Source organism: Ochotona princeps, chromosome 15, assembly GCF_030435755.1.
Source record: "Ochotona princeps isolate mOchPri1 chromosome 15, mOchPri1.hap1, whole genome shotgun sequence".
Taxonomy (NCBI): Eukaryota; Metazoa; Chordata; class Mammalia; order Lagomorpha; family Ochotonidae; genus Ochotona; species Ochotona princeps.
Window position 1 is genome coordinate 33,065,872 of NC_080846.1, and position 25,707 is coordinate 33,091,578.

The 25,707-nt window shown below is 34.0% G+C and overlaps 1 protein-coding gene across 10 annotated transcripts in view; it reads right to left on the bottom strand.

Annotated features, from left to right (window-relative positions):
• PPP1R12A (protein phosphatase 1 regulatory subunit 12A) overlaps positions 1–25,707 on the bottom strand; it is a 120,368-nt gene that overhangs the window by 19,159 nt on the left and 75,502 nt on the right. For 2 of the 10 annotated variants that reach the window (XM_058673220.1, XM_058673218.1), the window contains exons 7-19: positions 24,478–24,566; positions 24,181–24,338; positions 20,066–20,190; positions 14,891–15,007; positions 14,290–14,505; positions 12,334–12,428; positions 11,504–11,608; positions 10,499–10,666; positions 9,916–10,092; positions 4,787–4,877; positions 3,565–3,765; positions 3,144–3,312; positions 1,082–1,203 (exon numbers count right to left, since the gene is read on the bottom strand). In XM_058673220.1, the coding sequence (XP_058529203.1) occupies positions 1,082–1,203; positions 3,144–3,312; positions 3,565–3,765; positions 4,787–4,877; positions 9,916–10,092; positions 10,499–10,666; positions 11,504–11,608; positions 12,334–12,428; positions 14,290–14,505; positions 14,891–15,007; positions 20,066–20,190; positions 24,181–24,338; positions 24,478–24,566 (1,833 nt within the window). The remainder of the gene's footprint in view (positions 1–1,081; positions 1,204–3,143; positions 3,313–3,564; positions 3,766–4,786; positions 4,878–9,915; positions 10,093–10,498; positions 10,667–11,503; positions 11,609–12,333; positions 12,429–14,289; positions 14,506–14,890; positions 15,008–20,065; positions 20,191–24,180; positions 24,339–24,477; positions 24,567–25,707) is intronic. The other 8 variants (XM_058673223.1, XM_004583059.4, XM_058673219.1 and 5 more) reach the window with 7 other exon arrangements.

The window sequence follows — 25,707 nt, forward strand, 5'->3', positions numbered from 1 at the left end:
GAAGACAGGAAATGAAAGGGAGAATGCAGGAGTACCTGCAATGTTCTTTTCACTTCTCAATTTGAGTGCCAATTCCATAGGTATGCTTTCATTGTGCTAATGCATAAAGCTGTACAATTATGAACTATGTACCTGCATATGTTATACTTCAATAAAAACTTTCTTTTTAGAACCTGGGCTAAGAAAGAACTATTATTGCTTTACTTTAATTGTATGCTATATTGAAAGAATATAAATTACATATTAACAGTGCTATTCTATAGTTCTGTGTCTTTCACTGAAAAGAAGTATTAGGTACACAATCAATGATCAGGAAAAAAAAGACTTTTAAAGGATTTTTTAATATATATTTATTTAAGATTCATTTTATTTGAATGGTAGGGTTACACGGGTGTGTGTTGTGGAGGTGGGGGAGGTGAACGGAGATAGAGAGAAAACAAATATGCTTTCATCCTTTGGTCACTCCCCAGAAGGCTGCAAGGGCCGGGGGCTGGGCCAGGTTCAAAACAGGAGACAGGATCTCATCAGTGTACCCCTGAGGGTCAGGGGCCCAAGGACTTGGGTAGTCTTACACTGCATTCATAGGCACATTAGCAGGTAGCAGATGGGAAGAGGAGCAACTGGGACTTAAACTGGCACCCGTATGGAATGTCAACATTACCGGGAATGGCTTAACAATGCAGGCCCCTGGACTGTGAGAACTGTATAAGGATTTAAGGGGATACTTTTATTCGGCATTCTTTGAGACAGAAATAATTTTGTTTATGTAAGTCTTGTAAGGATATTTTGAAAATCGGACTAAATACACAAGAATCTTTAAGATACAGTTTAGCGATTAAACAGTAAGCTGTGCTCCAAATTTTTATTCCAAAACTGGACATAACTCATGTTTTTAGGTATTACCAAAAATGTAAGTACTTGCTAACCATCTAATAACTAACAAAAAACAGTGATGATATAAAAGTATATAATCTGTCGCATATAAGCAATGACTAGTGTTTAAAAGCAATACTAATGTGCATTCTTGGAAACATGAAGCGTACTAACAAGTAGTTGCATAGTCGTATGTTAACACTCTTACATCTTGTGTCCAAAATGAAACGCCTGTTGATCTTCTTTTCTCTCTTGGCCGCCGTCGTTCTCGGATTGATTTAGGTTGTGATTTATCCTCTCCTTCTTTTTCCTCTTCTCTTTTTTCTCCTTCTATTGTGAATGACAATAAACCGTATGTATCTTGCTAGTGTTTTACAAGGTAAATGTGAAAATTCCAAGTATATCACTTCTGGAAGTCTATTTTCTCTAACGAACATTAATTTCTGTCTCTCTAATGCTCCTATTTATTTTTACAGTTCCTACAGTAAAATATGGTTCAAAAGATACAATATTGTTTGCTGAACAGAAAATGAGACTCAATGAAAATAACAAGCTTTCAGTAATCAACATGCAACAGAGATAATTACTTTCAAAGCTTATATTCTAACAGAGAAAAAAACAACAGAAGCAACAAGTCTTGATGATGGAACAGCCGTTTGGAATTGCACAGGCTTACTGGTTCCCGTTTCTACTGCAGCCCATCTTCACTTAGCAACACATTACTCATTCTGTTTCCATCAGTATTGAAGAGCACACTTTTTTTTGGGGGGGGGGGATTCACATTTAATTTTTTATTAACAAAATTACATGAAAATATTACTTTGAAGATTTGTTTTCTCTCTGGTACACTTAAGAAGCAGAAATTAGGGCCTTTCAATGTACTTAGAAACAGTATAGACACAGATGGACAAAGATTTTTTTTTTTAAAGAATGCTGTTATCAGCAATGTCACAGCAAAATGTGTGTCAAACTTACAATATTAACAGTAGTTTTTAAGTTACTTTTAGAACCAGTTTAGAAAAAAGAACTTAAGTTACTAGGCCTAACAGTGCCCATTCAAGTAAATAAATACAAATGAGTAAAAGATGCTGAGAGCACAACACCAAGGCAGTAGGTGCTTGCTCCAACTGAGTTCCAGCCAATTGCTGACACTTGGAAACAGAGAAATCTAAGCATTTTTTTTAGTAAGCATTCCTAATTTTTAAAATGTTGGCTCCAAATTTTCCCCAACTTTATGCATGTGTCACAAGCATAACTGAAATATCTCAATGATTGACAGAACAAATCTAGCTGAAAATTGGCAAAAATCACTAATATAATCATGCCTTATATGCTGAGGTTAAGCTTTACAAACATAGCAGGGCTCTAATTAGAAATAATTTTATTTAAGATTCATTTCTAATGCAGGAATTATCTAGATTTTAAATAGAAAGTTTAAATCAAATAATAGGAAATGTTGTCATTAAGTAGCTGAGAAAGAAACATATTTGAGAATTAAGTATAATAACTTTATTCTAACAAGGACATTGTATGTATTATGTGATTCTAGTTTAAAGAGAATTCACAAAGTATATTTGTGATTAATGAAGCTAGCAAGAAATAGTTTAACATACCTAAAGACTAAAATCTTAAGAAAATGCTTCTAGAAATACTCCCAAGTTTTAAACTGACTTTTTTTTTGCAGGTGAACATAAGGATATTTTTGAAGCATTAGGCTAGTGAAATACTTGTATTAATAGAACCATATTATTTTCTAGTTTTTTCATTCCAAACTATTAAATTCTTGCTTAGGATAAATCAGTCATAGGATACCATGTCAATCCTTTGTTAATTTTTTAAAAAAATATTTTTCATTTCTTTTTATTGGAAAGGCAGATGTACAGAGGACAGTCAGAGACACAAAAATCTTCCATGGTGGTTCACTCTCCAAATGGTCACAATGGCTAGAGCCAAGCCAATTCCAAACCAGGAGCTAGTAGCCAGTAGCTTTCTCAGGGCCTATCACATGGGCACAGAATCCCAAGCCTTTGGGAAACTTGGGAAACTCTCCACTGTGTTCCTAGGCACTGTGTTCCTAGGTCCCAAGCAGGGAGATGGATGGCAAGTGGAGCAGCTAAGACACGAGCCAGCGTTAGTATGGGATGCCAGCATGTGTAGGTGTAAGATTAGCCATTAAGCCATTGTGCAGCCCCCACTGTTTAACCACTAACTTGAAAAAAAAGTAAAGAATTATCTGAAGGAAATCAAGTGTTTGCAAAATTTATTCTTACCTCTTTCATTTTCTTTTGTTAATCCTCTGGAGTAACCAGAAGTTATACCTACAAGACTATTTGGCCTGTTTGTTTGACTTGAAGCATATAGTGAACTGCTCATAGTAGAAAGGGAAGAGGATGGAGTGGTTGAACTTGAAGTTGATGTTGGCCTATAACGCTGGTAAGTCTGCGAAAAATCAAATTTTAAAGCAATTGGAAACCAAGCACAACTACAAACATCAAAAACATAGAATTTCCTTCAAAGCTATTTCATTTCAAATAAACAATATCTGTGTATTAATATTCTCATTCATATTTCTAGCTAAAATTCTTTTGAGTACTTTGTATACGATGTGTTAAAATATAACACCTTACATATTGGGAATCCAAGCAATTACCCCTAACATTTAGCTGAGTATTGCTGTTGACAGGCTATTACCTCATCATATGTTCTGGAGTACTTCTGTTTATATTCATCTTCTCTGGATGTTTCTGACTCCTTCTTCTCTTCTTGCTTCTCTTTATCCTGCTTTTCTTTTTCCTCCTTTTCTTTTTCTTCATTTTCTTGTTCCCTGGTTCGGGTAGAACGACTTCTTCCTATTGTTTTTTCAGCTTCCTGAAGGTCAGTTAGTGTCACCCCCTGTACATAAAAGTGATAAAGTTAATTTTACAAAGCCTGTTTCAAAAGAGTATTTTAGACATAGGTATGCTAAATAGGAAAGTATAAAAAGTCACATATTGATGTTTGGAACTGATCTACAAATTGAAATAGCATTTTTGCCCAGCAAGTTACATTCATTCTACAACAAACAAACAAACAAACAACATGAGGAAGCACAGGGATTGGTAATGGTAAATATGTAATGTGCTTATAAAACCACCTCTATATTCAGAAACTAACAAAACAGGAAGGGGATAATTGAAATTCCATTTGAATATAAATGCTCTAAAGTAGAGAAGGAGGAGAATGAATGTATATATACTATATACATATATTATATACACATATATTATGTAAACATCACGTTTTCCTGTTTACATATATACATGGTAATTACTAAGGCTTAACTGTAAATAAACCATTTTTGTGGTATCTTTGCTGAAGTACTGTTTTTCAAGTTCAGAGTCCAAGAGATAAAATGTACAAAGATTAAAATGTATGTTAGAATCTTAAAAAGTAATTCACTTCGATATAAATACAGAGGAGATGAGACAGTTACATCTGAACTGTGGAGTTCCTTAATTGTAGGAAGGGAAAGAAACGAAAAGATACATCTTACGTAATGAAACAAGAATAGCTAGGGAAGAGGTCATACTTACACATTAAATGTTTGATATTCCCAATATAAAAGGCCTATTTCTTATTCCCCATACTCTAAATATTCATAAACTCTAACAATAATTACTATAACTGAGCCTGGATCAGATACACTTTAATAATGAGGTATAAAAAATGAATATTGAAAGGCACAGAGAGGTATATAGTTAATTAGGTAAGTATGTCCTCATATCACATGCTGAAATAAATATTTTCACAGCAAAAATGAAAGGGAAATGTCAAACGTACCTGTCTCGTACAAAACAAAAACTTTATTTTCCTATGTTAAACGTTTTAATAAGCTTTTTCTATAGGTTTTATACATCATATACATTAGTTGTACCTGTGTTGATCTTCTAGACTGTCTTGCTTGTCTTGACCTTGCTTTTCTTTGGGATTCAGACTCTTCATCCCTAACAGGAGTGAGGTACGATCTACAGTAATGGATACAAATCATTAGCTTGAGATAAAATACCTTTGGATAAATTTATATTAATGTGAATAAAATACATAAAGGTTAATATTTTAACAGATTTGAAGAAAATGTTTTCAACAAATGATAACCAGGGGCTGGCATTATGGCACAATGGGTTAAGTTGCCACTTGCGATACCAGTACCCCACACTGGAGTGTCAGCTAAAGTCCCCACTTTCCCACTTCCTAGCCAGGCTTCTGCTGAAGTACCAAAAAGGCAGCAGTTGATGGCCCAAGTCTGTAGGTCAGTTGTGGGCATTCGGGCAGTAAAACCAGTGGATCTCTGACTCTGACTGGCTCTCCTTCTCTCTGCCACTCTACCTTTCAAATTAATAATAATAATAATAATAATAATAATAATAATAATAATAATATTAAGTATTAGGAGGGAAAAAAAAGAAAAGAAATGATCTTCTCACTGAAATTGAATAATGCAACCTGGTCTTTCTAGTTTTGGAGTACAGTCATATGCCACATAATGCTCTTTTCGTCAATAGCAGATCACTCCACTACCAGTGATCCCATAGGATTGTAAGGCCTAGAGACTTCATAGATATCTTAGTTTCTAGAAGTATGCACTACGCTGTTTGTACAATGTTGAAATCAAGTAATGATGCATTTCTTAGAATGTGTGCTTTGGTTTTTAAGAAATACTACTTGTTTCTTCTATCTGACTGACTAACTTATGGCACTATTTCATTTTAATAACTATTTTTTCTTTTTGCCCATATGTTCTGTATCATTTTTTTACTTCAATGTTAACAGATATTGAAAGGTTTTATATTTTTGCTTTTAAGAAATACTGTATTTCATTGACAAGGAATCTTTTCTAATGAATGTATTTTGTTTTTAGAAATCTATCTTAGCAAATTTGGTTTCTACTAAAATGCTGGTACTAATCTGCGTTTAGCAACTAAAACATTTTTTTTTAAAAATCCACGTGAATATAATTAGGAGAAACAGCTCTTCTGTTCCTTGGGATGGTATATCGGGCTTGACAGTTCACTCTCTCCTACTATTTTACAATTTTTATTGTATTTATAGCATGTTCTGAATTTTCAGAGATTATTATTTTTTCATATAAAAGAATTCCTGTTTTTATGATTGTAATTAAGTTTTCTGAAGCAGATTTAAAAGGAAGAAAATAACAAGCCATCTTGTTAAAGTTAAATAAACATTATTGAATAAAAGGACCTTTTTTAAATGAAAATATGCAAATCTGTAGAATGAAATATAGTCTCTTTCTCTAGAAAAAATGATGTATCAAAACATCTAAGATTTTCTGGGAAAGTAACTTCTTCAACTTTTTAAAAATTAGTATTTTCCAAGATCATTGCAAGTCATTCACCCTTCCTTTTTTCCTTCCCTCCCTTTCATTCCTTCATTCTTTCCTCCCCTTCCTCTTTGTGTGATACATCCAACAAATGCGGGAAATACTCCCAGGAACATCAGCCTGGAAAATATGGTTTCATGGCTATTTTCTTTTATTCTATATTCAACTCTTATTTATGTTACTAACTCTATCCAATTTATAGCTTTTCAGAGCAGAAGGAAAAAAAAATGAACAGATGAAACCTCCATGTAAAAGATAACTATTGGAGATTTGTGTGCTTATTGTGCAAATACCATAAAAAATTATATAATTCTCATGGAAGGATGAGTACATTGTTTTTTCTGTACTTAATAGATACTTGTTAAGAGTTTTGGGTGATCTTAACATTATATAAATGAAATACATGACATTAGTTCCCTTTAAAAACAGAATATTATAAAATAGAAAAAAAAAAAAAAAAAGATAACCTGGCTAAACAGGCCAGAAGGATACATGAATCACTTGAGCATTTCATGAATTGTCCTGAGAGTGGAACCTATTCTCTATGGCTACATTTTCATATTTATTTAGCTCAGGAAAAAAAATCTGCATTGCCAATTCATCCTTGCTATTCTTTTGGCAAGTGGACCTAATCAGCCGTCATAAATCCTACCATGAGCCTATATTCCTTTACAATATAGGTAAATTTTGTTATAATAGTAACCTATTTATTAGATCAGGATTAATATATTCTGGTTAGGAAGATAAAAGTTATTAGCTGAAGAACTGCAAAGTCTATTTAACTGGTTCCACATTATTATAATAATTTAATCTATTAATTTGTAATACACAACATATTTTCTATATTTGAGTTATCATCTAATATTCAATTCCTTTCACCTCCTGTTGGGCGTCTCTCTAGCACAGGCCTCTAAAAATGAGATGGAGATAAGATAAAATTATATATTTTATGCGTTTTTAATTCCAAAAAGTTGATAATCAAAAATATGGCAAAACATCAGGCCAAATCCATTATGGCTTAATCACTGTATGTATTTCTTAGATCTACACTAGCTATATAATTTTATCACTTAGCCTGATAGTGTTCACTATTTTCTTAGTAACCCAAGGGTTGTCATTTTTAAATTAAGAATTTTTCCAATACATGAAATTATTTTGTAATTATTTCACTAATATTTGTCTGAAATATTTGTTTATTTAGAATAGTTATGCTTTAGTCAAATAATCACGTTTTAAAAAACTGAATACCACCCCTTGTTATTTCACATTCAGGTTTTTTTTTTTTTAATGGTCAAGAGGGAAGATAAATGGGCAAATGGGAGGTGCCTGAGTCCAGAAAAAATGGGAGAACAGAGAAGTTATGCCAAGGCAATAGGTCCACGAGATATGAAGTTATTTGCAAGGTATTGTTTTGCAGTCTGAAATGAGCATGAATCATGAATTCCTAAATTGTAAAACAATTTGCTTTCATTTGCTGCACCTATTAAAAGCTAGCTGCATCTTTCTACTTCCAAGCAAACATTAATCCTTATAAACCTTGCTAACAAAAATGAAATAATTATACAGTCCTGATAAACACACACAGAATTCCAGAACACTATTAAATATAACAGTAATGGTGTGCATCGTAACTTTTTATAATACTCAAAAACACATAATTTAGGGTTCCTACTGTTACATGTTGATTTATCTTTTTCAGTCATAACATATTCTCAATTCATCATATATACAATTCCTAAACAAAATTTTAACCATATATATATGAAAACCATTGACGAACTTTAATTAAAAGACAAACAGAAAAGGCCAACAATATATTCAAAATTACACACAATTATTCCACATGGAACAAAACACAAACATATTATTGCAAACATCATTGAAACAAGGTAAGACAAACAAAATCTCTATAATATAGACCAGAAAAAGGTCAGACATTTTGTTTGCTTATGCTATTAGAATCTGATTTGTCCTAATAATATACCCAAACATTTAATTTTCAATCTTTAATGCCCTGCATTAAAATTAGGACTAATTCTAAGGATTGAAATTTAGCTCTTTCTTTCCAAAAGAATAAAAAAAAATTTAATCTGTGGTTAAGAATCGTAATTTGATCTAAAAAAAATGCTGAATGTGGGGAAAAGTTTCTTGATCTTTAACTGTTGCTGGAGAAATTTTTAACAGTATGGAAAGGATTCTAGAAATTAAAAAATGTATAAATCACAATCTCATTTTACAGACGAAATGTTCACCCAGAGAGAACTTAATTTTTAAGGATCAAGTTAGAGCAAGGAGTAAGAAAACAAAGAACTCCTGATTCCTTTTTTTTTTTTTCCCAATCTCTTCACCAGCCACACTATAAACAGCAAAGCCCTCAAATTTATTTTGGTAAGGTAGATCTGATGATGGCTGCACCAGATCCTCTAATGTCTGCAGGCTGTATGGTTTTACTGAAAGCACCACAAAAACAACGAAATACATAGAAAAACACATGGCTTAAGTTTATAGAAAGAATGCTGTATGTATGGTCTACACTAGCATTCCTATCATAAAATGCTAGCCACTTGCAGTGTTGTTATAGAAATTACACTAAATTTCATCCTACAACAGAAATGAATCCTAAACACACTGTCAAAAGAGGATAGAAAACAAATTTGTTATTTTTCATATATTCAGGCATAAATATTACTATAAGGCCATTACTGCGACAGACACAGCACTTTACTGCGGATTAAGTCAATGCTATGTGACAAAGATAAAACAAAGGTAAATTGGCAAGTGTATTAAGGAAAATGTAGCCAAATACTTAATATTATTTTCCAAGTAAACACAGCTCTCCAAATTTTTCTTTTCTCAAGAGGAAAAAAGAAAATCCAAAGTCAGGCACTCTGAAGGGTAGAGCAAAAAGCACTGGCCTGATTCTCCCACAATCTCATGTCACTAATAGACTATGAGAAGTGGACAGTAATGCCATATCTCTGGGTATGTTTCCTCTGGTGAAAGAAGGCTGTCACAAAAGATAATGCGCATGCTCCTTTCCACATCTGTAATTCCATACCAACAGGCAGCAGGAGGAAGATTGGGGGAATGCTCTTAAGCACACAAAATCAATTCACATACTCTTTATTCACTTAGTGAATGCTTTCAGCATTTCCAGAATTAAAACTAACATAATGTATCCAACATACTTCAAACTATTCCTCTTACATATACAGACAGAGGCCTTTCCTCACAAATGTTTTCTTTAGATAATTTTAAAAAAATCACAAGAAAACAGCTTAAAACTGTCAAATTTCTCCAGCATAGGGACAAGCCATCAGAAATAATGATAAACTTGTTGCATTTAATTCCCATCAGTGTAACTGTGTGTGTCTGATCTTCATCACACACACACAAGTTTTGAAATAAGAAAAAAAAATGGCAAGGGAAGACAACTCTCTGATTTGTTGTTTTAAATAAATCTCAACTTTGCAAGAGATGATTTACCAGTCCTAAGCACTAAAAATCGTAATTACATCAATTTACATGTTTTTCAGTTGACACATTAAATTTCATTTATTATTAGCCTACTTGAGATAAGGTAACCAATTTCTCAAGATGAAAACAAAAACAAATTTTATCACTGTGCCAGATAGATGAGCAGTCGCGTGAGGACCTTTACACACCTGCGTCTCTCCCTGACCTCTGATGTGGAGGAGACAGTGCCAGCAGTAGTTGTGGTCAGGGTTGTGGTAGAAGCTGCAGCATTTACAACAGTTGGAGCAACAGGAATGGTCACTGCCGTGGGAACACTGTCCTTTTCTTTTTCAGTACTATCCTCAGCCCACAAACGATTTGAGGTACTATAGCATCACAAGCAGCAACACAAAAAGAGAAAAGGAAAACAGCTAAACAATGAAAGCACTTTCTAGCAGCTTAAAACATGACTACAGGGATGGATTTTTCTTTCTTTTTTTTTTTTTAAGAAATCAAGGTGAGAGATCTTTCATCCATGAACCAAAAAACTCACCCAAGGTTGTTGTCAAAAAGAATTTACATTTTAAGCAATCTGATTCAAGGAAAGCTCATGATTCAATAATTTAAATTTTCCCCAAACATGCATAATTTCCTTTTTGGAAATAATTTTTGTTTGGAATAATTTTAACAAAGTAAAGGAAAAAATCCAGAGCCCCATGATCTTCTAAACAAAAATGCATGCACATACATAAGCACACAATAGACCTAAACACAAATGTATCTGTGACTTACCTGCTTTGTGTGCCTGCTGAGGAAGAACCCGTTGTAATCTTTGTAGTAGTGCTTGTGCTGGAAAGCAGGCTTTTCTGAAGCCCAGCTGCAGAGGTAACTGTTGGTGTTGATGTGGTGCTTGGAACACTAGAACTAATCAAATCATCTTGTCTTCTACCAAAGGAGCAACTAAAGGAAAGAGTCATATCTATATAGGATGTGTTTGTATGTATAGTCTATAGTAAATGTCTACACATTATATAAATTCACAAGGCTAAGGAAAACCTAAAAAACTGTGTTCCTAAATACACCACCAGCTCCAGCACCAAGAGTTGCATCTACAACTTGCTAGAGTTTGAATGATTTCACCATATTGGCAGTGTACAAATTTACTGTCTCCTCCCAAAGCACTCAACAAGACTCAAAGATGAGCTGATTTGACATTTCATATTTCTGAAATATTTCAGATCATATGGTCATGCCAAGTTAGGCCTGAGATAAACTCTATTTAGTTTTATCCAGGGAAGATAAGACGGTTGCATTTTTCAAGACAACTGTCTCAGCAGTGTGTCAGATCCTTATGAATGCCTCATGAACATATTAAGCAAGTTTGTATTTTATAATTCTTTTGGGTTGCTTCTGATAGAAAAATAATTTACAGTGTGCATGCCCTCTCCAGTGGGATAATACAGAAGTTCCAATAGGAGGCACTGTCCTAGCTCTTGGCTCTAGAAGCAGACACTTTCCAGATCAGAACTACATCAACTCACACCTTGGCTTATTCCAGCTGCTCCAGTTAATTTTAAATTCCTTTAAAAAAAGTTATAATCTGAGATACTTCAAAATCAAATTTAATTAAATATGTAACAAAATCCTAAGAAAGGGTAAATAATGTCTTTAAGTAAAATTTTAAACAATATACATATATTGAATAAAAGCAAATATCTGTAATTTTAAATTAAGAGCTCAAAATTGCCTATGTTTATAAAAGAACACATTAAAGCCACTTAGCAAGTGTAGCATTACCTTTTATGATAAGTTGATCCTTCATTAATTGAGCTATTTTTTTTAAGGTCATCATCCCATTTTCTTCTTGTGTAAGAACTACTAGTTCGCAAACTTGAGGAATCTCTGCAAAAAGAATACCATTCAGATCCTGGTTCATAATTTTAAGAAAGGGTTAAGAAAGCTCTCTAGTGCAAAAAAAAAAAAGAAAGTTCATTAGAAAAGACATTGGAATATTAATTCTAAGATCATTCCTAGGGAATAATTCTAAACACAAGAGAATTAAGATATTATGTAACTACAAAATACCACACAATTGCATGGAGAGGAGAGACGATTACTGTAACTCCCACATATCTACTTTATGGTATGTTATGTGCTGATGAACAGCAATGCTTATGGAAAACACTGATGTTAGCAGAAAAAAAATAAGATACAAAATGGGATATTATAATATGATCACAGTTATATTAAAAACTCCTTAAAATCTATGTCCTGAGAAAATAAGAAGAAAAAAATGAAAATACTGGCATTGATTAAGGGCCTTTTGTCCTTATTTTTGCTCCCTTTTCTAAGCATTCCAAATATTAAAAAATGCTTTTACTAGGTTTGTGCTCTCATTTCCTACCACTTTCCCAGTTGCTCCAGCCATAACACCAATAGGCTACGTTATGAATATACTAAGCCTGTACCTCCTCAGGACCATGTACTTGGTGTTCTATCAGAAATATTCTGCATCTCTTCCTGCAATCCATATCTCACATAATTATAAAAATGCTTTTGTATTAATTCTGATGCTATACATTAAAGATTTTATACTGGGTTCATAAAGCAACTAATAATGAATTCACCTATTTTCCTTTTCTTCAATGTCAGATGTACTGGCCAGGCGTCTTGGTATTGTGGGTGCAACATATGCAAGTCTAGTTCCTTTAGCATCTTTCTCCTGTACAACAGGGGAAAAATAAGTAAAAATTTGTGTGCTGATTAAAAGTATTAAGAAAGATAATCAACAATGTATTACTAACAGTCACTACAAAACACTTTATACTATCTGTCTTACTGCATAAGTACTAGTTAGTAGGTCTAAATGAAATTTTTTTCTTTCATATTAAGTCTAGAATTAATATTCTAAAGTAAGAAACAAGGAAAAATTGCTTCAATCTTCATGACTATTTGTGAAACATTTTTAACAGTCTAAAGTAATGTAATAAGCTAAAATATCTTTATTTCTCTCAGAGAAATATGTCTCAAATATAGTTCATTGAGAAGTCCCAATCTTTCATGTAATAAACCTAAACTCTTGATAATCTCTGCACTAAAATATTCAAAACAAAAATTGTTTAAATTCTACTTATCTAAATACACTTGAGTGTGCAGTGACAATGATACTCTGACACTCTTGATTTATCAGCATAAAATACTTTGAAATCAAATAGATAATACATTTATTTTTAAAAAAGGAAAAATAAATCAAAATTACTTGACAAGTACTGCTATCTCTGGATTTCTGATACAAACATTTCTAAGCACAGAAACAGAATATAAAAACATACACATATAAACATATGTGTGTGCATACACATACTCAAGCACAAAGATGCTGGGCCAAAGAAATAATTCAGGGGCCAGGACGGTGGCATAACCAGATAATCCTCTGTCTGTACTATTAGCATGCCAAATAGCTACCAGTTTGGGTCTTGACTGCTTTACTTCTGATGCAGCTCCTTGCTTATAGTCTGGGAGAGCAACAGAGGGTTATCTAAGTCCTTGGGTCCCTACACCTACTTGGGAGACCTGGAACAATCTCCTGGCTTTGGATCATCCCAGCTCTGGCAGCTGTGGCCACTGGAGAATGAACCAGTGGACGGAAGATCTTTGTCTTTCTGTCTCCCCTTCTGTCAATCTTCTTTTTACATAAAAATAAACAAATCTCCTTCTCTTTCTGTAAAAATATACCTTAAAAAAAATCTTAAAGGGGGAGGGTAGTGTGATGACTCAATTGGCTAATCCTCAACCTGCAAGTGCCAGAATTCTGTATGGGCACCAGTGTGTGTCCCAGCAGTTTCACTTTCGATCCAGCACTCTGCTGTGGCTTTGGGAAAGCAGCAGAGAGGATGGTCCAAAGCCTTGGGACCCCATATCTGCCGGGGAAACCTGGAGAAAGCACCAGGCTCCTGGCTTTGCACTGGATCAGCAGTGACTGTTGCAGCCATTCAGGTAATATGATCACAGGTGGAAAATCTTTCTCTTCATCTCTCTTTCTTTCTCTCTGTAAATCTGCCTAATAAAAATAAGTAAATCTTTTAAAAATATATACATAAAATGCCATAGAATGAACTCTGGCATGTGCAACTTAAAGCAAAATCAATGCCACCTCTCAAAATACAGTTGTATAGAGCATCCATAAAGACAACATTGTTTGTTAAATATCAGATGAAACAGCTAGTAAATCAAATTATAGAAACTGGATAAATATAATGTATGACTATATTCATATGACAGAATGAGCCACTAAACTTCAGAAATTTACTGAATCATTATAAACCTTGATTATTATAAATTCTCAAGTAGGACAAAGCATTTTATGTTTTGGGTAAATGCATCTTATTTTCCTAGTATTTTATATTTCCACATAAATACTTGTATAACATAGTTTTGTTTGTATTATGTAACTCACTGAGTCAGGTGAACTGATACAACTATACCTCAAGATATTTACTACAAAATCTAGCAGATTTACTGTTCCTGGGAAAAGAAGTGATTAAAGCTTTTATAGTAATCAGATAGATTGTGAAACACTTTACCTTTTCTTTATTATCCAAAGAAGAAGAAAGTCTGGGGCTGGAAGCTGAGCGCATAACACCCGCAGCGTCTTTTTCCTTCTGAGCCTCTTTCGATGCTGTGATTTCGGCAAGAGCGCCGTAACTGCCAGTCTTTCTAAGTCCTAACCGCCAAGATGCAGGAGACTCGTCTTTTCTCTCTTCTTCTTTGGGAGAAATTTTTGTAGCCGAGGTTGGAAACTGTTTTTATTTTATTTTTTAAGTAAGAGAAAAAAAATTACTAAATCGGATCAACTTTTAATTTGGTCACACAAAATTTATAAATAATACCTAGAATTATAGTTAATACTTTCAGCAGAATGCACTTTTACTAAGTAGGTTAATGTCTTAGTGAAAAATGTAAAGATACAAAATTGAAAAAAGAAAAGACTAGCTTTCCAAAGGTTAGGCTGAAGAAAATGCACTACACACTATTTCTATCACACACAAAACGATGATGCAGATACAGACACAAAATAAGCACACCATTAGGACTTCTAAAGTCATGCGGCTCTGGAACCAAGATTCATAGTAAACTTGCTACGTTGCAGCCTAGTGTAAGTTCTCGCAGACAGAAACGCCTCACCATAGATGTTTCACCCTTATTGGGCACAAGCACAATGCCAGTTTTGCGCAAGCCCTGCCTCCATGATGCAGGATCTACTGATTCCACCACAGGCATGAGAGGAGCAATGAAATCAGACTAAAGCCAATTAAAATAAGACAGTAAAGAGATAAAGATGGAAAGTGTGAAAATAGAAAATGGAAGTTAAGAGCAAAAAAATACTATTCTTAAAAAAAAATTGTATAATAAATCAAAGCTCAGTAATTGGGTAATATCCTACACATGTCACTGGGACAAGTTTTAGTTTTAGCACACAATAATCTGAAGAATCTAACAATGAAAATCTTACAGCAGTTAAAAGTACAGAGTAGATATTATTACATAGCATATGAATGAACAAATTAATACATCTGAATTTTGTTTTTATCCACTTATATACTCTGGTAAAACTGAACATAATCCATCAGAAGCTAATAGCTTGCATTTTTCTAACTGTAGTACTTAACACAACATTTTGAATATCACAAGTTCAAATCTGCTATATAATTTCCCACCCAATACTAATTTAAATATTTATAAAAAACTATTTTGGGGTACAAATATTCTTTGCCATGTCTAAGGATTTCTAACAGTGCTAAAAATGAAACATCTATTATCTTTAACCAGCTTATTTCCTTAGTCCCATTTCCGGAAGTTAAATATCTAAACACAGTTAAATATAGATGGTAAATACTGCAACTAATTAACTGCTACAGGCATAAAAATACAGGTCATTTTTAAAATGTGCTTTCTTCCATATTTATTGTCAAAGTTTGCAATAAAGCTAGAGGAGAATTTCATAGGCAGAACTTCTCTTAAGATTTCCCGAATTCTGTCAATAATTAACTTCTATCACTACAGTTGTTGAAATGTGAACTGAATATTCCAGTGTGATACAACAAAATCAGAAGAGTTCTGCAGGACAGTTTACAGTTTTGAGATGAGCACACTGGCATCTCTTGAACAATATATAAACTGTCATTATTAATTTACTTCATCTACTTAGTAAATGAAACAGACATTTTTTTTCAATCAGGTGGCATTGAAAAAATAACTACTAAAAAAATATAGGCTCTGCTGATCAAGGAGGTTAGGGAATCTGCAGAATACTCTGTGCAATATTTTATGCATAGAGACAAACATTACTGACTTCTCGGTAAAAAGGATGTGACAGCAAATTTTAGGTTTGGTACATCACAAGTTATACTCAATCAACGAGCATGTGACTATGTTTCAATAAAATCTCACACAGGGACAATAACATTTAAGTATCTGTCACAGAAATGGGTAGTGGGCCAAGTCTGGCTTACCAGCCAGAGGCTTCCAATCTCTGGTCTGTGCTACCTTCCTGACTGTCCCCAATGGTATCTGGGATGTTTTTTTCTCCATGACAGAAAGCAGAAAACATTTATTGAAAATCATAACAGGCTGACATTTAACAAAAGTTTACTAGGGTCTTGCAATAAGCTAAGTACTTTAATGGGGTTTTCACATTTAAACCTTAAACCATTGAAAGTATTATTTCTCTAATTGTAAAGATGAGAAAATGGAGGCAATACTAATACTTTTGAAATGTGCATCTTTGTATCGTAGCCTTCTATATTTCTCAAACACTTTACACCTCCTCAATGACACTGACTTTCTGCTTCCTTAGGTTTTGTTGTTGTCATTAACAACCTCCTGTAACAAACTTGTCCAAGTTAACTCTTCTTTCCTCCATCTTTTCCTGCTTTCATCTCCTAAAGGTAGGAAATATGCTCTTCTCTGGTTTCCCAAGTTATATACTAACTGTATTCTGCTAATTCTTAAATTTGCTATTCTCCAGTTCAGTCTGACTCCTAAATTCCAAGTTCAGAAAATCTGCTTATTGAAGAAAGCTATCTAGAACTGTAATGGGAAACTGACATACCAAGCCTGGAATTGAACACTTCCAAACTATTTATTCCGCTGTTCTCAGCTTGTGAACCTCTTCAATCACTATGTTTGAGTTCTACAATCATGATACACATACTTTCTGTTATTTGCCTCTAAATACAATTAGATCTCAAGTTTCCCAAGATCCTCCTCTGTGTTATAAGCCTAGGGTCACTCTCCTAGTTTAACATTTACACTACTATAGGCAGTGCCGGTGAGCTTCTTAGAAACATCTTCTCAATCAACCTCTCATCTTCGCAGATACCCCTGCAAAGCTGCCAGAATATTATTCCATAAATAATAATTCTCTCCTGGCATTGTTCAAATATCTTCCATGACTTTCTATTACCAACTGAAATAATTATTAAGGTGTTATCTTAGAAATGAATATAGTCCATAATTTTAGATCATTTTTCCTGGCTTATTTTGTTTTTACAGAACATGCAAATGAATCAAACTGAAAAATTAATTCACTTTCTTAGAAATATCATCTATACTGCTCACTTTATTTCTCTCATCTACCTTCCAGGAAATTGATTCAATTAACCAAATAGTTTATTCTGAGAAATTTGGATTCAATTAATCAAAATAGTTTATTCAAAGAAACTTCTGAAATTTTAAGATCCAGCAAAGAAAATAGCTTAAACTTTACTGAAATTCTTATACATATGAAATAGGTGATAGACTACTTAGAGTAAAGAAAGTTATATAAACTTGTCAGCCGACAATTTAAGGCACAAAATCGGATAGATGGTTTCTATATGTTAAAATTTTTGTAAATCATGAGCCTGACCTTATTACTACAGAAATAGTTCTTTAATTTTAGCAGAAAAGTTGTGTACTTAAGGAAAAATCATTAAGGTAAACACATTTATGTTTTCCTTTAGTTTCTACTTCATTTTTAGGGACCTATTCCTATTTAGTGCCAAAAGGCATTAATACGCACAAATACAAATAGTTTCTACAAATACTAATAGTGGAGCAAGCTGGAGAACTTAAAATAACTTTGTATAAATGTGGAAGCACAACAGCTTTGGAACCTAAAATTAGACAGAACTCTAACTGCCAATTCATGTAATATATAATTACAAATACCAATGTATTGAATACAATTCGTATCAGTAAGATTTCTAATGTTACAGGTGAAATCTTGGAAAAACTTAAAAATATAAATGGTACATTAACGTTGATAAGAAAGGTAACTGCCACTGAAAAGCATAGTTTTTTTTTTTTTTACAATTATTAAACTCCTCCATATATTACATAACTTTAAAATCTTTACAACATCATGACCTCACACCTAAATACAGAGGTACAAATTTAGTAAATCACTAAGGAAGTTCCTAGGGGACTTCTGGTTAAAGCAGATGGTGACACTAATTATAGCTAACAACTATTCAAATATCCTGTTAAGTGTTTTTAAAGAATTTCATATCAAAGCTTAAGTAATTATGATCATATGAACACAAGTTCCAATGAATCTAAGAAAACAAAAGACAGCTCAAATGTTTGGGCCTTTGTCACTCATGTGGGAGACCCGGATTAACCTCTTGGCACCTGGCTTCAGCCTGCCCTGAGGTTTCTATCCTGATTATCTGGGGGATGAACCAGCAGATGGAAGAATTCTCTCATTGTCTGTAACTTGAGATTTGAGCTTCAATTGTTTTCCATATGTGTGGCAGGAGTCCAAACATTCAGGTCATCTTTCACTGCTTTTCCATTAGCAGGGAGCTGGATCAGAAATGGAGCAGTATATGATGCTGAGGCGTAGTGAGTTAAGATGCTCCCTACAATCCCAGCACCCCATATGGGCAATGACTCAAGTCTTGGATGCTCCACTTTTGACCCAGCTCCCTGAGCGTAAGCCGTAGGAAAGCAGTAAAAGATGGTCCAAGTACTTAGGAGATCCAGATGAAGCTCAAAGCTCTAGGTTGCTGGCTTTGGACAGGCTAAGACCTGGCTGTTGTGGCCATTTGGGGAGTGAACCAGTGGATGTATATCTTCGTCTTTCATTCTGTTGCTCCACATTTCAAATAAACTTAAACAGTTCTTTAAAAAATAACAACACAGGATGGTCCAAAGCCTTGGGACTCTGCATCCACATGTGGGAAACCCAGAGGAAGCTCCTGGTTTCTGGCTCAGATTGGCTCTGGCTATTGAAGCTACTTGTACAGTGAACCAGTGAAGACCTTTCTCTCTGTATCTCCTTCCCTCTGTAAATCTGCCTTTCCAATAAAAAAAAAAAACTTTAAAAACAAAATAAAACTAGTAGTAGAACAGCAAGGATACAAATTGGTGCTCACAATTGGGCTGCTGGCATTGTAGATGGCAGATTTACCCATTTGACCAACTCTGGCTCAATACATGAATTATTTTAAAAATTCTTTTTCCAATTAAAAATAGAAACCATTCATGATCACTGGTCTTAGTATTATACAAAAATTATCACTGTATCATATTAAAAAATATTTATTTATTTGAAACCAAAGCAATGGAGAGAAAGAGAGGGAGAGAGAGATATCTTCCATGCTCTGGTTACTCCCTAAGTGCCTGCAATAGCCACAGCTGGGGCGGGCTCAAACCAGGAGCCTAGGATTCTATCTAGGTCTCCTAAGTAGGTTGTAAAAAGCCATCGTTATTTTCTCGTAGGATACACACATTAGCAAGAAGCTGGATCAGAAATAGAAGAGCCAAGGCTTGAACCTGGCAGTCAAATAGGATGTGGATTTCTCAAGCTGTGGCTTAATCTGTGGTGCCATAAAACCCACACTTCATTTTATTTGAGAGACAGACAGAGATAGACAAAGAGTGAAAAGGAGTTCCATTTTATGGGTTCGTTCACTTCTTAAATGCTTGCAACAGCTCATTCCAGACCCCATCTGTGGGAGACATCATCTGCTTTGTCCCAGGGGGTTATCAGCAGGCTTGGCGGATTGGGAGTGAACAGGCATTCAATATGAGGTGTGGGTGTCCCAATGTCTTAAGTGCCAGGTCAAGTGCCTGCCCTCCTTCTGGTACTCATTTTAAAACATCAACTCTAGTATTTGTTACCTATCAACCATAATACGCCGTCCCCCCAAATAGATATACACTATTAACTCTTAACATGGTTGAGAGGAAAGCTCAGTAACATTAAAAACTTAAATATATAATCTTATTTTAACTATAAAAACTTTAGTGAGTTAGTCCAAATGATACTTGAATAGAATATGTATATTTCTGGCAAACACAAACTTGGCTTACCTTTTTAACAGGTGACGTAGGTGTTGCCTGACCTGATGACACAGTAGGTGTTGTAACAGCTATTGGAGCTGCTTGTGTACTAGAAGTGTTGGCATTAGTCACTGAAGTCATAGGTTTTGTTTTATCTATTAAAAACAAGCCAAAAAAGTTAAGAATCAAGATTCTGTAAGAACCTGGTTTGAAAAGCTGGGAAAATGTTATTTTACATTCTATTTTTGCTAATTCAAACTGTTGTCTCAGAATGACTCCTAGCATAGATAGAACTCAACCTGTCTAGTTTTAAAACACCAAAAAAACAAAAACCACCAAAAAATTTTAATATTTAAAATTTGCATGCACAAATATAATGAACTTCAAAAAAGAAAAAGTCCAATCATATGATTTTCTAAAACATGTATTATTGTTGGTTTATAATTATTATTTCCTCTGTTCCCAGGAAATCTAAAAATGCTTTTTCTTATTCTTTATTTTGTCAGTTTTTTTCCTACTAAGGAAAATAAATATTAAAAGTCTGAAACAGGATGTCTTCCCATACCTATTAAGTCTAAAGTAAGTGGGCATAAACCATAGTACAGTACCAGCCAATGAAAAGATAAAACAGGTCCCAGAGAGGTAGTCTAACAGCTAAAGTTCTCGCCTTGCACAGACAGGAATCTCATATGGGCACCAATTCTAATCCCTGTGGTCCCACTTCCCATCCAGCTCCATGCTTGTGCCCTGGGAAAGTAGCAGAGGACAGCCAAAAACCTTGGGACCTGCACCCATGTGGGAGACTTCGAAGATGTTCCTGGCTCCTGGCTATGGATTGGCTCAGCTCCAGCCCTTGTGGATACCTAGGGAATGTATCAGCAGAGGGAAGATCTTTTCTGTCTCTATTCCTCTCTGTATATTTGAATTTGCAATAAAAATAAAATAAATCATAAAAAAAAGATAAAATATCTTACCTACATGGAACTTAGAACAAATACTAACAGTGCAGAACGAAAATTTCATATTCTATAAGGAAAGATGCAAAAAATATGGCTGCCCCTCTTTTCTCATTTTCTCATCTACCACTAAAATTTATGAACTGCTTGGAGGCAACCAAAATGGCTGAGTTCCTAAGTTCATCTGGTTTATGAGAAGAGAAATAACACAAAACAAAACTGTATTGGTAAAGATTTTGTGAAAGAAAATTCAATGAACATTTCATGTTACATAATTTGACAAGCATTCTTCTAAGAACACAGGAAAAAGGAAATAGTTTAGAAATTGCTACACTGAGCTGTAGTCCTAAAAGGAAATGGTTACTTTCTCTAGCTTGCTGAATAAAGCATGATAAAGCTTGGTTGACATTACAGTCGAGAGAGATGGAACCAAGCACTATTTACATGGATTAATTCTTGATGCTGAGTCAAATTTTCCTGGCACAGCTGAGCAAAGGCAACAGGAAGAACAAAGTTACAACACTTCAAACGAACCTTATAAGTTTACTCTGTGAGAAACTGAGCATGAAGTGCATGGTATATTTAAATTCCAAAGAGGTAATTAATAAAATGTTATTCGATGGTAACAGAAAACAGAATTTAAAGAACTGACCAATGTGTAGACAATGGGATGCTGGACTGTCTGACATTGTCAGGGTACACTTAAATAAGAAACTGATAGAATTATGAATCCTTATGAAGGACTGTATCATTGTAGTAAAATGGGGAAAATCTGTTGAGGGGTGGGAGCTTGGGGGGTAATCCCAGCCTATATGAAATCGCACCACATAATTCAAATTTCAAAAAATATATATATTTTAAAAAAGAAATAAAAAAACTGTTTAGATTAAATAGTACAGGTCTCCTCATTTTGCAATCAAGGAAATTTCAACCAATGGAAGTCAGGAATACTTATCAGCTGGTGGCAAAAAGGAGTCCAAAAGTAGGTACTGAGAATGTAATATGGAATAGCAAATTATATACAAGAGCAATGAAGAATTTAGATTAAAAACAAAACAAAACAAAACAAAACAAAACAAAATCTCAGGAATCTCTTGGTCATCTGAATTCTGAGTCCTAGAATTCTCTGGAAGAGAAGTGGACATATGCGTAAGGAAATCTGCCAGTCCTAGCTTTCTGATGATCATGTCCACATGGCTTGATCTGTAATGCTGTACTTCACTGTACTAAAAGCCTAGGCATGTCTTCTAGGGAGGAGAGTAACTACATAAAAATAACTTTAAATACTGATAAAAGTAGATGAGTCTACTTAAGTACCAATGATATCTTTTCATCTTTCAGTTCTTTAAAATACATTAGGGAAGCAGCATAAATTAAGTTAGCTCTGATTGATTATATTTAGATTTGTAGAGTTTAACTTTATACAATTATTTCATGAAAATCAATACTTAATACAAAGCATTTTTATATAGTATCTATAGAAATCATTTAGTCTGAAAAGTCTGAGTTAATGAACCACCTATACATACTAGTAACATTACATTTATCAATCACTCTATGTCCTTAATCATGATACATGAGGATTTCTACATAGTATTTATAAAATAAGAAATATTTTAATTAACATGTTACACAAGGAGAACATTTAATGACTACCTAGTTCCAATTTTACTCACATGGTTACCATATTTGGGCAAAGGATATGCTGAGTCAGGTAACAAAAAATGTTGACAGCAAAGAAAGATTTCAATCTGGAAGTGGCTAGAATCTGGCCTTTATGTATCTGATATTATGTATTATGTAAAAATCATTTGTGGTCGGGTTATTAAGCTTCCAGAGGTTAAAAGAATCTAACATACTACCTGGGCAACAATTCGAGTCTATGTCTGTTTGTATTCAACATCTTGGTTTTAAATGGAAAATAAGGTGTTAATCATATAACAAAGTTTAGCTTCTCAAACATTGGTAGAGAAAATATTGTACTGAAGGAGCAAAAATAAGATGACTCAAAAATGTTATAGTTAGAAGAAATGTTGGAATTCCAAGAAATTCTGAACTCCATTTGTATTAACTATGACCACTAAACTGGTCCTGAAAAATGAGTTTTGCTACAGGTCAAAATCTTGGTGCAAAAAAAAAGTCTTACTGGAGGAAATACTTTCCTCTGACAAAGTGAAAAGTTAAAATGTCAGCTTATTCATTTTAAAAGTGGTATCTTACAGTAGCTCATGCCATTTAAGAACTCTAACCACTTGATTCACATTAATAAATGTTATTTAATAAAAACAATGGTAAATTCTGTATATAAACATGTAAGTCAAAGGAGAAACACAGAATTCATATCCTTTATAGCAAAAAGGAGAGGAATGTTAACCGAGACGGTGGTTTTTAAAGCAATTTGGCACCATCCATAAAAAAAAAAACGAAAATGTGTCTGTGTACCCTAAGCCTGAAGAGTTCAACTTCTAAATCCATTCCAGAATCTCTTGCTAATGAGTGTACATAGGAAACATGACCATTAGGAACAGTACGTGAAACAGCACAGAAATTATAAGTAAGGAAAATGTTCATTAGAAGGAAAATGGATGACTTTAATGGAATATTATAAAAGAGCTAAAGGGATAAATTATGTACATAAAGTTCTAGAAATAAATTAATGGGAAAAATTTTTAAAACCACTTTACAGTAAAAGTATTAACTTGCACAGCAATTCGTAGAATAGAATATGCAAATAAAAACAAAATATTATAATTGCTATATATTGCTTATGACTACACATATAATACAAAAGAGCATGAAAATGGGATAGAACATTACAACTGTAATGTTTATATCATGAAAAATTTGAAGTAAATACAAATAAAAAGTACAATTATGTCTTAACTTCCAGTAGCTCTAAATGAACATGGACGCACCTTTATTCAGTAGGCTTCCTATACTTCTGGGCCTCCGAAGGCAAGTTTTCAATTGCAACAGTCTATTTACACCCTATCCACCCTAGCTGTACTTTGTTAGCTTCAAGCATTCACTGAGTATTAGAATTTCTGAGCACTTTGGAAAAATTTAATTTTTGAGCTCAGCAGATTTCTAAACAAGCAGCAACTTGGTCTAACAAATTAAAAATTCCACCTATTTTACTTCACACTACAATAAGATTTAATGAAACGCCACTTATCCTTCAAGTTTTACCTGTTTCAGCTTCTGATTCCGAGTCATCTTCTTCATCCTCCTCACTAGAGCAGCTAGACTCATCCTTCTTTCCTTCTTCCTCTTCGTCAGCCTTTTCTTGTTCCAGAGATTCGATACGGGATGCATTTTTCTCTGGCTCAATAATCAATGTTTCTTTGCTGTGAAAACAAAACAAAAAAGCCTTCAAGTAATCACAAGCACAATTTGGTTTTTCGCAGATTCATGTTAATCAACGCCATGCATATTATGCCAGCTTATTCAAACAATAATAAACTTACTTTTTAATATTTCACCTACTTTTTAAAGGTTTTCTGTGACTGATTGTTGTCCATATTTGCTGTTGACTCAATCAGTGGTGATTTCTTATCTCGTTTTTCACTATGGAGCTTTATGTAAAGTTATGCAAAGGAAAACAAGAATATCATTAAAGCAGTAATAAGTAATTATACCAACTTAAAAGTAACAACAAGGTAGTTTTTGAACACCAAGCAAAAATAAAAATAAAAAAATAAATAAATGGAAAGCAAAGGGCCTGAGTTCAGAATTAAAAGGAGTATACAATTAGAAAGTTCCACTCACATAGGATTAAGTTGGATTTTTCAGATCACATCAAACTTTAGTCCATCATAAAAGTCAAGCTCCACCAACTACTTAGGATGGCTGCCAGTTTTCACTTATAAATCTATTTCCAGGGCGGGAATTGGCCTAGTGGTTAAAGTATCTCATGCCATTAAGAACTCTAACCACTTGATTCACATTAACAAATGTTATTTAATAAAAGCACTGATAAATTCTGTATACAAACATGTAAGTCAAAGGAGAGACACAGAATTCATATCCTTTACAGTAAAAAGGAAAGGAATGTATAATTCCCAGGTCCACTTCCTACTGAGCTTCCTGCTGCTGTAGATCCTAGCAGGCAGCAATAAATGGCTTAAGTGACTGACTGGGTTTTTGCCACATGCTTAGAATACCTGGATAGAGTGTGCACCTTAGGTTTCAGCACTGCCTAGTCCCAACTGTTCTTTCTTTCTTTTAAAACATTTATTTTTATTGGAGAGTCAGATTTACAGAGAGAAAGGGAAGAAAGATCTTCCATCCATTAGTTCACTCCCCATATGGCTGCAACAGCTAGAACTGAGCTGATCTGAAGCCAGGTCCCAGGAGCTTCTTCCGGGTTTCCCACATGGGTGCAGAGTCCCAGACCCAAGTGTTCTAAGCACTTGTAGCATGAACCAGTGGATGGGAACTCAATAGTTAGCATTCTCACTTGTCACTTCCTGAAATCTGCCCTGGATAGTTTTTAAAAGAATAGTGTTTCTTAAAAATAAAAAAAAAATCTGTTTCCTACTTATAGAATTCATTGTTTTTCCTGGGTCTGCTACTAGAAATCCATGATTTAATTACCTTTACCTCTCCAGCCAACTTTATTATGAAATTACAAAAACGAGTTATTCTTGAGAACATACACACTGTGTGAGTATTCAATTTATGAGAGGGAATAGAAATTGAGCTACAGGGTGTTCA